We start from the raw sequence: 16,621 nt of genomic DNA on the forward strand, positions 1-16,621 counted from the left end.
TTTCATATTGATTTAAATCAGCGAAATTCTCTTGAAAAATTGTTTTCCTTCAAGAATTAGTAAAGAGGGAAACAACTTACTACATATAACTTATTTCTATTAAAGCTTTAAGAGTTTTAAAGTTCAAAGTAGTTAAAACAAATAAATTAAATAAGTTTTTTTTGTCTTGTTTCATCAGTGATTTGTTCAAGTCAATGTTCACAACTTAACATTTAAGTAAAACAATTGTTTCCAAACGTTTTGCTTTTGTACCAAGGCCCATTTATTGAAAGCAAATACTCGTTGGTGGTGGCACTAGAGCAACAACAATGTTTTGTACGTTTGATTGTCACGACAAGGTATTGGCGAAGGAGAAAACAAAAAATAATTCGCCTTGTTTTATTCTGTGCTGACAGCTACATGGACACAGAGAAAGAAAAAAAGAAATCAGCTGATTTACCAACACCACTTTTAATAAATTCGCCTTATTATGTACTTTTCACAGCTTATTAACATTTTTTTTTTAATTTTTAGTGACAAGCACCCTTTTTGTTTCGTTATTGGCATTCCGATTCGAGGCATAACCGAGAATCTGCTTTGCCCTTGTCGTATTAGAAACAAGGGTTGTTACGAGAAAGTTTTATAGGTTATTTGCGATAGATTGATGTTTAGTTCGGCCTAAATTCAAAATTCGTGTTCAGTATAGTAAAATTAAATAGACAATAATAGACCAGTATAAAAGGTCGCAATGTCAGTTGATGGGGACTCTGACAATGAGCTGGAAGAGAATTACTACACTTTCCTGAACCTTCCGCAAGACGTAAGTAAATGCAAGGTTTAATAATGATCAGCTGATTGACTAGTCCGCCGGTAATAAAAAAGTATTTAATTTAATAGGCCACAGGAGAGCAAATAAATGCTGCGTATAGAAAACTCAGCCGCATTTATCATCCAGACAAGCATATAGATCTGGAAAGTAAAAAAAAAGCGGAACAGCTGTTTAACCGAACTAAACGAGCTTATGAGGTTTTGTCGGACCCCCATAAACGAGCAATATATGATTGCGTTGGTCAAAAAGGTCTAAGAACAGACGGATGGGAGTTGGTACATCGTACCAAAACGCCCGCTGAGATACGCGAAGAGTATGAACGTTTAGCACAAGCTGCTGAGGAGCGAAAGCTACAACAACGTACAAATCCCCGTGGGAACATAACTATTAATGTTAATGCCACAGAGATATTTACACCATACGATGAGACGCAGCTTCCTCGAGTCGAAGTGTCTTCAATGAGCATTTCACAGTCTATTGAAGCTCCCATAAATCGTAAGGACACCCTCTCTCTTGGCGGAAATTTGTATTCGGCTAATGGTAATGGGAGTGGAAACTTTATTATCTGCGGGCGGCGATTAATTAACAAGGGTTGGTTAGAAATTGATGTTGGTGCCGGCAACGGTCCGCTATTAGGAGTAAAAGGTATATTTCAATAGAATATTTTTTTTATGTAATTGTAATAATGTATTACATAATTTAGGTGGGCGTACTCTTTCCTCAGTGCTTACACTGAATGGAGGAACCTCGATGAATTTCCGGGAAGGACGCATCAACCCTGCTATATTCTCAACCCTGGCAGTGCAGTTGGATAAGCACACGGTGGGTTCCTTAACACTCAATGTTAGCACGCAATCATCTATGACTACTCAAATTGACAGCAGTACTGAAAAACATGCATGGGCAACATCGTTTGTTATCGGTTTCCCGCACATATACCTAAGTGCGGCATATACGAGGAAAATGATTGAAAATGAGCTCAAGCTTAAATTGGCAGCGAAGTAAGTTTTTTCATATTGGACTGATAACACTTGGAATAGATTTTATGCCTACCCCTCAATGAATGTAATCTTGATTAGTTAAGCTTACAAAACCGTTGTTAAAAGCTAATTATAATTTAATTTAATTTTAAATGAATTGTATTGAAGTGCCTTCCATTTTGACTGTATAGCCTAAAAAGGGGATAGAGATAAAATATACTTTAATTGTGTATGTGACAGTCTCATAATTTCAGGTTAGGCACATTTGGCTTTCTGGCGGAATACGGAGCTGAAAAAAAGATTTCGAAGTATAGTTCAGTGTTTGCAGCCGTATCTTTAGGTATTCCATCGGGAGTAATGCTTAAATTTAAGTAAGCTTATTTGCAATTATTTTATGTCTGTATTACCTTATAAAAGAATAATCTTATATTTAGAATAGTGCGATCCAATCAATCGTATATATTCCCGATTCATTTGAGTGAGGAAATAGTGCCTGCCGCAGTTTTCTATGCTACAGTTACACCAATATTGGCGTGGTTCTTCATAAAAAAATCTATACTCGATCCTATGCGTTTAGAGCGGAAAAATAGTGAAATTGAGAAGAAGAAGAGAAGTAACGAACAGCGATTGACAAGGCAAAGGCAAGAAGCTTATGCTGCGGTGGAATTAATGCAACGCACGTACGAGCGCATTGTTTCGGAAGAAAGCAGTAGAGGAGGACTTATAATTACTCGTGCCACTTATGGGCAGTTTGAAGATGATAATAGCAATTTTCTTGAAAGTGCTTCGTTAGATGTAACAATACCACTACAGTGTCTCGTAAAAGACAGTACATTGATTCTGTATCAATCATCCAAGGTAACCACAATTTGTATATGGTAAATGTCACACTGTATAAACAATTGGAATTTTTTAGAGCGAACTGCCCGGTTTTTATGATCCATGCATTGGTGAAGACAAAATATTGAAAATTGAGTACTTGTTCAGAAATCAGAACAACGTCGCTTTTGTTAAGGATATGGATGCTGTGCGACTTCCCTTAAACAGCAGTAACTGATGCTGTATTTCTGTTAAATGGTCCAAATTTACAGTCATTATTTGGTGGAGCAATATAATATTTTCTGTATTTCGCGCTGTCCGAAATAATTAATGATTTTTATAAATTAAAATATAAACCAAATTTAGGCATCAATTTTTAAAACACAAATTTGTTATTGAAATTATTAACCCAAAGATAAGTCTACCAATTGTCGATAAATTAATATAAAGTAATCCCCCCTATAAAAGGATAGATTTGTTGCGCGTTGTAGGAAAACGTGTTGTAGAAATATTCTCGAAAATATCTTTTTTTTTTGTGTAGAGAAATATATTTCCTTTTTAACCTGGGTCTTGTTTCCTTTTCACTTGACAAAAATATAAATATTTTATTTAAAATAAATACTTACGAAAATAAGGGTTTTTTCAGTACATATATGTATATAGTATACATATATAATCAATGCTTTTACACTTCAAAAACTATGAGCACAATTTAAATTTAATTATCTATCGAAACTCATTTTCTAGCGAAATGGTTGTTTATTTGTTCCAAAAAATTGCAGCATTAAACTATTAGCCCTTTTACTTGTGGAACAGCATAATTATAAGTATAGTATGTAGATGTAGATAATGTGCACAATCTTGTATCGTATATATTATATCTATCAGCGTTTAATGTTCGCGAACACAAACTAAACTCGCATTGGAATGCGAGAACGTAAAGTAAAATTTCATTTTGGGGGGAAGCTGATAGTTTCTGCTGGAAAAATTTTTACCAGCAGAAAAAAACAATCAAAACAGGAGGTTTCAAAATAGGCAAATCAGAAAATTTAATTTAGCGTTGGGGAAAATTAAGTTTAACAAATTTACATATGGAAGATTTAAGTAAATTTACTTAGGACTACATGTGCCTGAATAATTAATTTGTTCTATCCCTCTCAATTGTACTGGTTGGAGCACGACGGTTTGAAGAACCTGACAGGATACATCTGCCACAAGCTGAGCCCATAAGATTCCAAATATCAGGGAGGAAGATATGTGCCATAGATAATATAAGGTTGTCAAAAAAGTCTTGCGGTATTTTTATTGAATTTTCAATTGTTCATAAAATTGGTTATAATTATGCGATTTAAGTCAAATATGCGCCGTTTTGTTCGATGACGAGTTCCCAACTTCATAATGCCCCTCTTATAGAAGCTCGCTTCCCTATTGCCAAAAAACTCGGAGAACCAATTTTCACAGGACTCTCTTGTGGACAACTTCCGACTACCAAGCTCGTTCGCCATGGACAGAAATAGGTGGTAATCACTTGGTGCGAGATCCGGACTATACGGTGGATGCAAAAGAACCTCCCATCCGAGCTCCCGGAGCTTCTGGCGCGTCACCAAAGATGTGTGTGGCCTGGCGTTGTCCTGATGGAAGACAATTCGGCCTCTGTTGATCAAAGATGGCCTCTTCTGCATGAGTGCTGCATTCAAGCGGTCCAGTTGTTGGCAGTACAGGTCCGAATTGAGCGTTTGGCCATAGGGGAGCAGCTCATAGTGGATGATTCCCTGCCAATCCCACCAAACACACAGAAGAACCTTCCTGGCCGTCAATCCAGGCTTGCCTACCGTCTGGGCAGCTTCACCGCTTTTCGACCACGACCGTTTGCGCTTCATGTTGTCGTAAGTGATCCACTTTTCATCGCCAATCACCATCCGCTTCAAAAATGGATCGATTTTGTTGCGATTCAGAAGCGATTCGCATGCATCCATACGGGCAAAAATGTTTTCTTGTCAAGTCGTGTGGCACCCATACATCGAGCTTCTTTTTGAATCCAAGCTTCTTCAAATGGTTTATAACGGTTTGATGACTCATGTCCAGCTCTTGGCCGATGCTACGGCTGCTACTATGCCGGTCTCTTTCGATCAATTCAGCGATTTGATCGCAATTTTTGACGACAGGCCTTCCGGACCGTGGCGCATCTTCGATCACCTCTGCACCAGAACGAAAACGTTGAAACCATCGTTGTGCGGTGGAAATGGAAACTGTATCGGGTCCATAAACTGCACAAATTTTATTGGCATCATGAGATGCATTTTTGCCTTTATCGTAGTAGTACTGTAAAATATGCCGTATTTTCTCTTTATTTTGCTCCATGTTTGCGACGCTATAACTCACGAACGACTAAAAGCAAGCAACAATTAATCAAACACGTGTTAGCACGTGAAAAGAGCTTTCCAAAAAGCTCTAGCGTAAACCGATGCGACGAATACAACTAGAACTACGCGCTTGCAAAGACAAGCTTGCGGAAAATATATGTGCGAAGAGGAGCAATTTCCATTGCAAATTCGTTGTTTTGTTTTTTCTCTTTGAGTTTACTGCCATTTCGTTGTCTTGTAATTTTGTTTTCGTGATGTTTCACTTTCGTATTGTACAGACGCTCTGCTCTGCTCATTAAACACGCTACACAAGGTTGCTTAGAGAATCTGACACAATTGTATTGCCAATTAAGTACTCATTTCTTCCTGTACGGTAAATTTGGTTACAATTAAGGTGTACATTTTAGAAATGTTTTAATTACCAATTAGATGCATGTTTTAACATAGTCTAATTACTCTCAGATTCTCGATCTATATTACCCATATTAAATTAATTAATCTTTACCCAAGCAGAGTTGGCTAAAAAACATTCATAGTTTTTCTGCTTAGCTTCAGCAAATTACCAGCATTTACATCAAACCATAGAGTGGCAAAACCATACCTGCTCATGCATTAAGAAATATGTACGTGGTTGACCGAAAGTTATATTTACCAAGGTGCATATTGAAAATAAATTTGGAGGAGTATAAAGATAGTATAAAAACCTGTATAAAATAATATGGGGGAATAAAGAATATATGTATGAACATTAATTATAAAAGGCGGATACTAGGAAATTTTTTAATAAACATTTAAAATAATGCTTATTGCTGTTGTTGTTGTGGTTGTTGTTGTTGTATCAGCATAAACATTTCCCATACATATACGGTGAATGCTGCTGTAGTGACAGTCCTTGGCTGGATATAAATCCGGGTCGTTCCGGTTACGTAGAACCGACTGTCGTGGGAACGTCAAATTTCACGAAGCGCTCGTTCATTTGTTCTATTTTGAATAAGGCCTGTGTTATATTTTTTTATGCATTTGGGTAGAAAATATATCTTTTAAATACATTTTTGCATCGAAAAAACCTTTTTGTAATCTTTTTTCTAGACTTAAGCTATTTGTTTGATGTCGAGTGTATTGCAAAAAAAAATTAGGTTTTTGATATCCGCACAGTGTGGCAGCGCTGATAATTTGCATTGCTATTGAATTGCAATTGGAAGAATGTTTGGAAGAGTATAGGAAAACAGCACCTAAGTGGGGTTGACATATTGTGCACTGGATGTTTAGATGGGGATTCCTGAGCTGGTAAAATTCTTCAATGAAATCTGTGTTCTACGACAGCAGATCTGGACAATCGCATAATAGTGATTGTGACCAGCGGCAATGGCACTCTTCACTAAAGCGAACGGAGTGAGGGCGATGCTAAGTCTGCTCGGGATGTGGGTACTATTTAGTGCATTTTTGAGCTATATGGATAATAAAAATGCAAGCTACTCGACGTTTAGTAAGCTTAGGTATGTTTGGTGTATTAAAACAGTCGGTCTTTCTTAATCTAATACTCTTGTTTACATACGCATTTCTGCAGCATTCGACATATGCATAAGTTTACTAAAGCGCTTAACATATCCAGTGATTCTTTAAGTAACAAAAATAAAGTAAACGACACTTTTATTTCTGGCAACAACTCTTCACTTCCTATCAGTGATGACTCTCAGTGGGATAGCTCATCATTGAAGCAGCAAAACATTACCAGCGAATACCGCCAATCAAACAGTGATTTAATGCTTAGTCAATGGCAGCCTATTAAAAGGCATAACCCCGCTTCTTTGAATAAGAGATGTAAAGAACCAATATATGATGATAGTGAGTTGTCTATTTAATTTATTCTACAACTTGTAATACACGTAGATATGCGAATCGCAGTAACAGTCGAATGTGACTTTAATAATGACAAATAATGCCAAAATCTTAACTACATTATTGTACGTACAAATATCAGGGATGGACTACTATGATATTTGGTTGTTTGATATATCTGCCAACAATGAACAAATTAAATACTAACCCCCCGTTGGACACCTTTTTTAAAAGCTTCGGTTGTGCCCCCGGGTGTGGCCTTTTTTCGTCCTGTTCGAGGATCCTTTTTAAAAGGTTATATCCATAAATCGATAGAAATTTAAATTTTAAGAAACTACCTGGAAGCTCAAGTCGTTAGCTTTAATAGAGATATGTTAAATTTGCGTCCAAATTCGAAAAAGCCAGTCTGGCCAGACCCGGGTTCTCAATGGAGGGTTAATATTATACTAAATACCTATTAAATTTTAATACGAAAGCAAAATATAATTGATTATAAGTGTAAAATAGAAATGGACACGCTCAGTGTAACTCTTTCTCACGTCTCTGTACTGTGACAACGCAACTCGTACTTCTTGATTATATTATATTATTGCAATTACATACATATAGTCTATTAAACTAAAGGAATATAAATAACAGCAAAACAAATTAATTTTCAGATGATGGACCAATAACTCCGAATACAACTCTTGAGTCATTGGATATTGTGGAATCGGAATTGTCTTGTTTATTAAAGCCTGGTGGATCTTTTGAACCACATGATTGCATTCCAAAGGATTACGTTGCTATTGTAGTACCATTTCGTGATCGTTACGCTCATTTAGCTGTGTTTCTACGGAACATTCATCCCTTCTTAATGAAGCAGAATATCGCCTATAGAATATTTCTCATCGAGCAGACAAACGGGAAAGCATTTAATCGTGCTGCACTTATGAATATTGGCTTCTTAGAAGCATTGAAAATATTTCCATGGGACTGTTTCATTTTCCATGACGTTGACTTATTACCTCTAGATAACCGAAACTTATATACATGTCCGCGTCAACCGCGTCACATGTCAGTTTCTATAGACACACTAAACTTCAAGTAATTAACTGTGCTTCCCTAAAACATACTTGAGTTTTTGTTTTTTCAATCGGCATTATTTATATTACAGGTTGCCTTATCGCTCAATTTTTGGTGGAGTGTCTGCGATGACACGCGAGCAATTTCAGCTAGTAAATGGCTTTTCGAATTCTTACTTTGGGTGGGGAGGAGAAGACGATGACATGTCAAACAGGTAATGTCCAAATGAAAGAAATATTTTAAGTGCATAGAATAAATATGTCAAACATTGGGTAGCTTTTTACGTTGATTTTCACCATGAGTGTGTATTTTAACCCTAAAAATATTCTGCTATTAGTAAAAAGATACGCGCGTAGGAACATATTTCGCAGGCAATCTTGAGTATGGCATTTAGTGACAAAACGGAAATATTTTGATTCAGTACATAATACGATTATGATTGTTCCCAAGGCGGCGTAATAAAAGGTGAAGTAATGAGACAGCTTTCTCTGTTAATTTTCTAACGCTCGACTGCCCCATATTTTACAATATTGCATTTATTCGCTGGACGTTTCATCTGCTGTTTCTTTGGATGCGTTTTGTTATTATTATCAAAATATGATATAATTTGCAACAGATTAGGTTGGATAAGTTGGTTGAAGCCCGCCATGTGAGCTTCATTTTTAAATATTAGTAAGATTTAATTTGGGCTGGCTGTTAATTTTTAGACTGAAACAAACTCATAAAAAATTAAAGACCAGTTTACCTAACATCAGAGGGATGGTCGGAACTTTAGACTTAATATGTGAAAAGTAGGCGGTGTTTTTATCCGATGTCGGTAATATTTATATCTGCTTTAAATTTGCTACGGAGCAACGCGTGTGTTAATTTTGTGCGAGTTTTCTTAAGTCGCTATAGAGAACCTAAAGTGTACGTGGCAGCGTAAACAATTTTCATTAATTTGTACCAATTTGTAATTTTGCATAATTTATAATAGAGATATCACTTTTTTTTGTTTTTTTTTCACGGTTTTGAAAATTACCGTTTTATGGGAGGTGATATGAACCGGATGAAGTGTAATATGTGCACCAGGTTTCATTGAAATATATTAGTTTTTCTGAATTATCGAGAACACGAACGGACGGGCGGACAGACATAACCAAATCGAATCCTCTAAAAACTCTGAGCATTTGATATATATTTGTGTCTTATCTATCTTCGTTCCTTTATGCTGTTACATGCAACCGTTATGTTAAGAAAAGTATAATACCCTAGAGAAGAAATGGGCGCGAGTATATACATAAATATATACCTATGATGCGGTTTCTACGACAGTCGGTTCTACGTTACCGAAACGACCCGGATTTATATTCGGCCAGGGACTGTCACTCCAGCAGCATTCCCCGTATGTAAGTATGGGGAATGTTTATGCTACTACAGCATCAACAACATCAAAATCAGACAATGTATGGGTTTTCCAGCGCCAAATGTTGCAATTCTGTTTGTTAACTTTGTTCAATCAAAAAGTGTCCCGATTTGTAAAAATCTAAGCATAAACTGACCCATCTTGGATATAATTTTAGCTGGTAAAATAAACATAAAATCGATTTTCTATTTTTATTTAATTTTTTTTAATATTTTTATATTAACTATAATAATAATTTATTACAAATACAAGATTAGAAAAATGGAGTGCTGACTTAAAATTTGAAATATGCAATGTTTGGTTGTATGATAAAAGTTAATTTTTTTTTAAATTTTACTGTCATATAAATTGCAGTGTTTGAAAAACTGCCAACTTAACTGCAACAGCACTAAAAAATATTTTAGTTTAGTTATGCTGTGGCTTCAACTGCGCTATTTAAAATAGCTTAGCCACAGTAATCTCAGCATAGCTCAGCGAAGTTATAAAAAACAATCCATTCATTCTTACATTACTAGCAACTTTACTTTAAAAGCTATGAGATGTACTACCTGTTTGACCTAAACAACATCTGTGGTCATCTTGTAATACAAAAGCAAGCCAATCGGTTTGTTCATGTAAAAATTATCTAGTAACTCGCCAGTAACTTAATTTCCGAGAATTCGCTCTCAAAGAGAAAAATATAAAAAAAGGTACATGAACGCAAAACCAGTAACAATTTGTTTTAAATTGTTGGAGGGAAACATCACAAAAAGTGAAAAAAAATTCACTTGAGCTACCTCGTATTAAATTAAAAAAATTAAGCAAATAAAATGCAAAATAACGAGCTTCGGAATCACATGATTTTATTTTGTCCACAACAATTTCTTCCATTTCCTCATCGATGTCAGATGAAGAACATTCTTTAAGCAGATGTATTGTTATGGAAATCACAGCTTTCTTCATATATCCCTTGCTGCCATCTATGCATTTATGTATATTTATTACAAAATTAGTTAATAACCAAGAAGTACAAACATAAAACACAAAAGATACTTTCAATGCTTTAAATTTGTATTTCGGAAACTGCAACAACTGTGACTGGAGGCTCAAATAAACTTTATCTAAAATATATTTACTTACATTCTCCATTTTAATCACGATTTTTATTTAAATTTAGAACTTTGACTCAATTCGCAATTTTAATTCGTGTTTATTTTTACTTGCGATCAGCTGTTTTTCTCACTTTCAAATTCTTAAAAGTAAAAATGTAGCCAATAAAAACTTGCAGCTTGCCCTCAAAATGAAATGCCATTTTGCTCTATCAATTTTCCCTACTTTTCAAGGTTTTTTTTTATACATGAAGTGCTTATAATATTATATTATATTTACAAGGTTCAGCGTATCTTTAGTTCCATGCCAATTTCATAAATTTTGTTTAAACTTTACGAGATGACTGACGCCAATTTTGATTTTTCTTTACAGATTAAAGCATGCCAATTTGTTCATATCAAGATATCCTGTTAATATAGCACGTTATATGATGCTAAAACATCAAAAGGAAAAAGCCAACCCGAAAAGGTAAATCACCCATCATTAATTATACTCCGATCGCATTATATACAATGAAATAAGGCAATTTTGAAATTTGGAATAAACTGCGTGTTAGATTTTTGAGGCTTTATTTTTGAGAAAATGAAAATCGTATACAAAAGATAGACTCAGAGTGGAAGGCTTGCCATTGCCTGCCTGCCGAGAATTTTCCGTTGCTGTAAAAAGCTTTCTGACGCCTTATGTCCGCAGTGGAGATTGAACCTAGTGAAGTGTGAAGACTGGTTTCTGCACAAAAATACCTTGCTCCCACTAGATATGTCCAGCAGTTTGTTAATAACAATAATATTGTTTATTCATTCATATTTTTTGTTGTATACAAAATTCTAGTCTACCCTTCATTTAAAAATGTTCATTCTTTGACCGTAGTTAGCTGCAAGGCAAACGCCTTTTTGTCATCATTCATTTAGTAGTTTCACAATAATACATATATTTCAAGTATTTACTTTAATTTTGAGCTTAACAAGTAAGAAAGTGCTAAATTCGGTCCTAACCAAACTTTATATAGCTGCACACATTCAGTAATTCAGTAACATTTAATTTGGGCTGGCTATTAATTTTTGGAATCAAACAAACTCATTGAACACCATTAAAGTTATAGCTTGGACGGAAAATTAATCTTACCATTATAAAAAAATGGGCGTAGTTTTTATCCCATCTCTATAATGAGCCAATTTACACGATAAATTTTCATCCTGGGTGTTTTGCACATTTTCTTTTGAAAAAGTCTTCGACACTTTCCTGCATTTCCACGATAACTTTTTGTTTGCGTCTTTTCTTGCGTGCTTTTGACGTTAATGGATAATTTTCTTTGGTCATTAGTTCGTTGAGCGCTAGCCCAAAGTGCACTTGAATTAAAGTACGAAAATGTGAACACGATAAAAGCGTAATGTCAAAAGTAAACTCCTCGATTTCGCTGACCATGCGTGCATGCCTATCCTGTTGACTTCTCTACACTTTTATCCATCAAGGCCAACGCGCATGACTTTCCATCCGTGGTGAAAATTGGCTCAATACTTATGTTGGATCTAAATGAGGTGAGGACCAAGAGGAGTATTGCAGCTCGTTTTTTCAAAACTTTACATGCGCCATATTTCTTGTTTTTTTTTTGGGCTCATCATTTGCAGCAAATGCGAGTAATTTTGGTTTATTTATATTGGTGGGTGTTCGTGGCTATTGACCGATTTCGCTTATTTTGAAAGAGTACCAAGTTTCAGAAAAAATTATTTATATTTGAATTTGATTTTTTTTGCACAAAGTTTTAAACTTTAAGTTACATGGTTTTTGTTGTCTTTGAAACTATATTTTTATATAAAAAAAAAAAAATAGTCAGAACTTCGTAATATGTCGCGGTGCTCTTATTGTGGACAAGGTGTACGAGTAACACATGTCTATATTTCGACACTTTTATGCTGTTACATATGTACATATAACCGTTAATTACAAAGTTATAATTCCCTTGTGCACACTTGGGCGCAGTTACAAACACGAGTTCTATTCTCACATTTAATCGATAGCTATGGTGAAATTACTATGGCTATTGTATTCGTATTCCCAGAGAACGCATATTTCGAGCCGTATTTACTATATCGCACTTGTTACGTTAAAGCGTAACAACTCAAAATGAAAAGGAAAAGAGTAACAACTAAAAAATTTGTTAGTTTAGCGCAACTACTAAACAAATAAGAATGAAACAACCGTTATATTGTTTTTAATGATATTTTCGTGCAATTACATATTTTTTTCCTTGTAATACCTATATTCTTAATATTTACGGGAGCAGTTTTTCGTCCCTACTGAAAATGTTCAGATTTTGAGTTGTTACGCTTTAACGTAATAAGTGCGATATGTCAGTGTCGCCTACACAACTACGGTGCGGTATTAAGTTGAAAGAACTACACCTTGAATAGCATTAAATTTACATAATCCGGCAAAGCGGACGGTGGTCTTAAAAAGAGAGATCTGAATCAGATGACCTCATCTGTGGAAAAATTGGTCAATCAATAGATTCCTTTTTTTACTATATTGAATTTTATACACCGATACAGAGGTTGAACATTTTTAAAGGGGAAGAAAATCGTACTATTACATCGACTCCCCTTGTAACCTTTTTATCTAAGTGCCTTAAATACTTTTATTATATAATACTATAATATTTAGCATAAAACCAATCAACATGGCTTTTTATCTAAATTGAATTGAAAAAAAAAAACAACTTAAATTATTTACAGATATGAGAATCTCGTAAATGGAATCAGTAAGATGGAAATGGACGGCATAAATTCCATAAAATATGATATATACAGCATAAAAGAATTTCCAACCTTTACTTGGTATTTAGCAGAATTAAAAATCGTCGATCAAACAAGTTAATATTTATATTCATACATATATAGTGAAAATAGTGATTCTTCAAATGTATAGTTTTTATAAAATAGTTATCATTGAAAATGTGTTTACTCTTATTGCTTATATTTATTATTAGACTCATTTATTACAATTATCATAAATACACTAATTGAATAATAAGGCACATTTTTCTAAGCTTTTGATGTTTTTTTTTTCATAGAAACAAAAAAAAACAGGTAAGAAATATTTTTTAGCTAGCGAAAACCTATGTCACTTTGCTGAGGCGCTAAATCAAAATTATTTTGTTCACTAAGTAGATAACTTTTTCTAACACTTAGTAGAGCACCCACTATTCTCTTTTTGGAGTATACGCCAGATCTAGCTTACAAACCTTCATGGATATAACTAAAACGATTCACTAAAATTTCATCGCAATCGGATGAACGGTTCGAAAGTGCAGCCAGACATGCATATGTGCATATATATATAAGCACATACATATATATAGGGTTTTTCAGTAAGAGCGCTTCAACTTTTGAACTTTTTTGAATAAAACACAAACGGTTTGACTTTTTTAACTAATTTTTTTTTTATTATCGAGTTTGAACATATACATTTAAGTATGAAATTCGATTTCTTTTGCATGACCACCGCGTGCACGTTTTACGAAGTCCAATCGTTGAACCCAATTTTCGACCACTCTTTTGCATAAATCGGCCGAAATTCCAGCAATTTCGCGTTCAATATTGGCTCTGAGCTCACAAATCGTCGTCGGATTGTTACTGTAAACCAATGACTTCACATAACCCCAAAACGGGACGGCTTGTTAAATGAACCGTAAAATGGCCGTAATGCCCTTAAAGTAGCAGCAACAGAACGATTATTTTCATAAAAAATTTGCACGATTTGCAATCATTGCTCAAGTGTGTAGCGTTCCATGATGAAATGTATACTAATGAAGTTTACAAATGACAAGCGAAAAATAAAAAATATTGCGTCGTTCGCCCTCCCTATCGGAAAAAAGTTGAAGCGCACCTATTGAATAACCCTATATATACACTCATTTATATATTTTTTTACCCATCGTAGCCGAATAGGTTGGTGCGGAAGTGCGTAGGTTCAAATCTCCGTGCACGAAATACCAAAATGTTAGAAACAAGTTTTTTTCTAATAACGGTTACCCCTCGGCAGGCAATGGCAAACCTCCGAGTGTATTTCTGCCATGAAAAAGCTCCTCATAAAAATATCTGGAACAACATCTAGACGCACGCCACGAATAGGAGGAAAACCTCGGACAAATACTCAACCATACAAGTATTTGTGCATGTTTAAGTACGAGTACGGTGCCGTAACGGTACTTTTTACGCTTGAATATATTTGCTGTGATTATATTCATTGAAATGCGTTCGTTTATTTATTTCTCTTAAAGGGTCCGCATTAATTTTTTGGGTCTTAGTAGGAGCACTAACATTTTTGTGAGTAATATATTTATTTAAGAACGATTCGGCATTCGTCCAAAATTCTGCGAATTGTTGTCTGTTTTATATTATAACTGGTAAGTAAGTAAAAAATAAAGTTTCTGGAGTATTTGTACAGCACTTTACTTTAGTTGAAATGATGCAGTAATGTCAAAAGAGAAAAATTGCACCCCAGCTCTTCGAAAAGCAATCATATAGAGCAAAAATCCGGAAAAGGTTTCTGAGTGTAAAATAGCAGATAACGACTTCCATTTCCTTGTGAGACTACGGAAGGCAGGTACAGACGGCCGCTTATTTTTCGCAATATTTTTCTTTGACAAAAAAAATTGTTAATTAAGTGAAGGCACAAATAAAAACGGAAAACATCTTAAATTCAAAATCCGGTGGTGTCTAAAGTGCCTAAAAACAGTTGATGCGGATTTACATCACTATAAAATATAAACATAGAGCCACCAGACAACAACGGCTACAGAGTATAAATACTTCCAACAAGGCGGCGCTACTTGCTGTACAGACCGTAAAACAATGGATTTACTGCGTCGTCGTTTCCTTTCATGCTTCTCCAAAGTTCAAAAGAGTTCAAACGCTCACACTTTGGCACGCAAGATGGAACTCTGAACGGTACGGTAGATGGACAGCGAGACTAATACCCGATTTAAAAAAGTAGGTAGAAAGAAAGCACGGTGAGGTTAACTATTACCTCACACAGTTTATGTCCGGACATGGGTCCTTTCGCAAGTATTTGTGGCGAATGGGAAAAGTGAGCCTTCCAAACTGGATATATGGAGAGTATGATGATGCGAAGTTTACCTTTTTTAAATGCGAGAGGTAGAACGTAGAGAGAACAGGTCTCCAACGAGCTATTGGTGTATTTACACCTGAAGAAATAATCGAGAAAATGATGATAGACGAAGAAAAATGGAATGCTGTCGCAGATTTCGTGGAGGATATTATCCGAAAAAAGAAGTGTGAAATGGAAAGTTATGCTGAAGAGCATTGAGCATGGGTTTCTCAAAACAGGCGAGTAAGTAAGCGCCCTTCTTAGGACGCCGTCTTGGCCCTCTACCTCGAAGCAATGCGGAAGCAGTTGTGGAGGGAAAAATCCAAGAGAGGAGGAGGGTTGTTTTTTTACTATATGGTGTGAAGGCATTTTTAACCCAAACGCAACCTTACCGCTTTCGGTTAGCAATTTATCTCTCGTCTCGGACCAGTGGATTGAATGCTTGGCCACCAAGATCATCGGATATTACACCTTTGGACTTTTATTTAGGGAATGTTTATAAAGTCTAAATGCTTTGCTGATAAACCAGCTTTGATTGAGTCATTGGAAGACAACATTACTAAAGTTATTCACGTCGCGAGTGATTCAAAATTGGTGTTTCCTTGCGGCCAACATTTGAAAGGGATTATCTTTAAAAAATAAATGTCTTGAATGGTTCTACACAAAAATAATAAAGTTTGCCCAATCAATTTGAATTTTCTTTGTTTTATTTCAATTTAAAGTCCGGTACCCCTAAATTTATCACCCTTTATAATTGCTTTCACGTTTTTAAACTGCCAATACTAAAGTAATTAATTAAAATGCCCAATAACCCATTTTATATATTAATTTATGAAACTATTATTGTTAAAGGGAAACTACATAATTTCTTTCTAAAAAAGCGCAAGACAAATGGAGGTCTGTCTCATCGTGTACTATATCGAAAACGCTGTGGCCTCAATATGATATAAACAGAACGCTTAAGGTGATGGGAATTCCCCGCCATTCAATTTCCAAACTCATTGCGGTGTTCATTGGTCATTAGGGGATCGGTACTCATGCGGAGAAGCTTCGAATTGGCGGCTAGGCGCTTGAGATTCATAGCGTGCCCTTTGGGGATGGCTGGAAGAAATTCTCCTGCCTAGATCCCTTTTCTCTCCTCCACTAC

The 16,621-nt window shown here is 35.4% G+C and overlaps 2 protein-coding genes across 2 annotated transcripts; both read left to right on the forward strand.

Annotated features, from left to right (window-relative positions):
- The first annotated feature begins 548 nt into the window (after positions 1-548).
- On the forward strand, positions 549-3,180 carry LOC128865660 (dnaJ homolog subfamily C member 11). The gene is made up of 6 exons (XM_054105896.1): positions 549-799; positions 877-1,453; positions 1,512-1,809; positions 2,043-2,159; positions 2,223-2,646; positions 2,705-3,180. The coding sequence occupies exons 1-6, from the start codon at positions 728-730 to the stop codon at positions 2,843-2,845; spliced, it is 1,629 nt and encodes a 542-aa protein (XP_053961871.1). The 5' UTR covers positions 549-727; the 3' UTR covers positions 2,846-3,180.
- A 2,960-nt stretch (positions 3,181-6,140) lies between these two features.
- LOC128867742 (beta-1,4-N-acetylgalactosaminyltransferase bre-4) lies at positions 6,141-13,391 on the forward strand. The gene is made up of 6 exons (XM_054109200.1): positions 6,141-6,466; positions 6,538-6,815; positions 7,469-7,895; positions 7,966-8,088; positions 10,741-10,836; positions 13,098-13,391. Exons 1-6 carry the CDS (start codon positions 6,336-6,338, stop codon positions 13,237-13,239), a joined length of 1,197 nt encoding a protein of 398 aa, XP_053965175.1. The 5' UTR covers positions 6,141-6,335; the 3' UTR covers positions 13,240-13,391.
- Positions 13,392-16,621: the final 3,230 nt, after the last annotated feature.

The sequence above is a fragment of the Anastrepha ludens genome, chromosome 6, assembly GCF_028408465.1.
Source record: "Anastrepha ludens isolate Willacy chromosome 6, idAnaLude1.1, whole genome shotgun sequence".
Lineage (NCBI taxonomy): Eukaryota > Metazoa > Arthropoda > Insecta > Diptera > Tephritidae > Anastrepha > Anastrepha ludens.

Bases quoted from the DNA above. Each gene is read 5' to 3' on its own strand.
- LOC128865660 (XM_054105896.1), top strand. From the start codon at position 728: ATGTCAGTTGATGGGGACTCTGACAATGAGCTGGAAGAGAATTACTAC. The intron at 800-876 runs GTAAGTAAATGC...TTAATTTAATAG, and splicing joins TCCTGAACCTTCCGCAAGAC to GCCACAGGAGAGCAAATAAA. The intron at 2,160-2,222 runs GTAAGCTTATTT...TCTTATATTTAG, and splicing joins GGAGTAATGCTTAAATTTAA to AATAGTGCGATCCAATCAAT.
- LOC128867742 (XM_054109200.1), top strand. From the start codon at position 6,336: ATGGCACTCTTCACTAAAGCGAACGGAGTGAGGGCGATGCTAAGTCTG. The intron at 6,816-7,468 runs GTGAGTTGTCTA...ATTAATTTTCAG, and splicing joins AGAACCAATATATGATGATA to ATGATGGACCAATAACTCCG. The intron at 10,837-13,097 runs GTAAATCACCCA...AATTATTTACAG, and splicing joins GAAAAAGCCAACCCGAAAAG to ATATGAGAATCTCGTAAATG.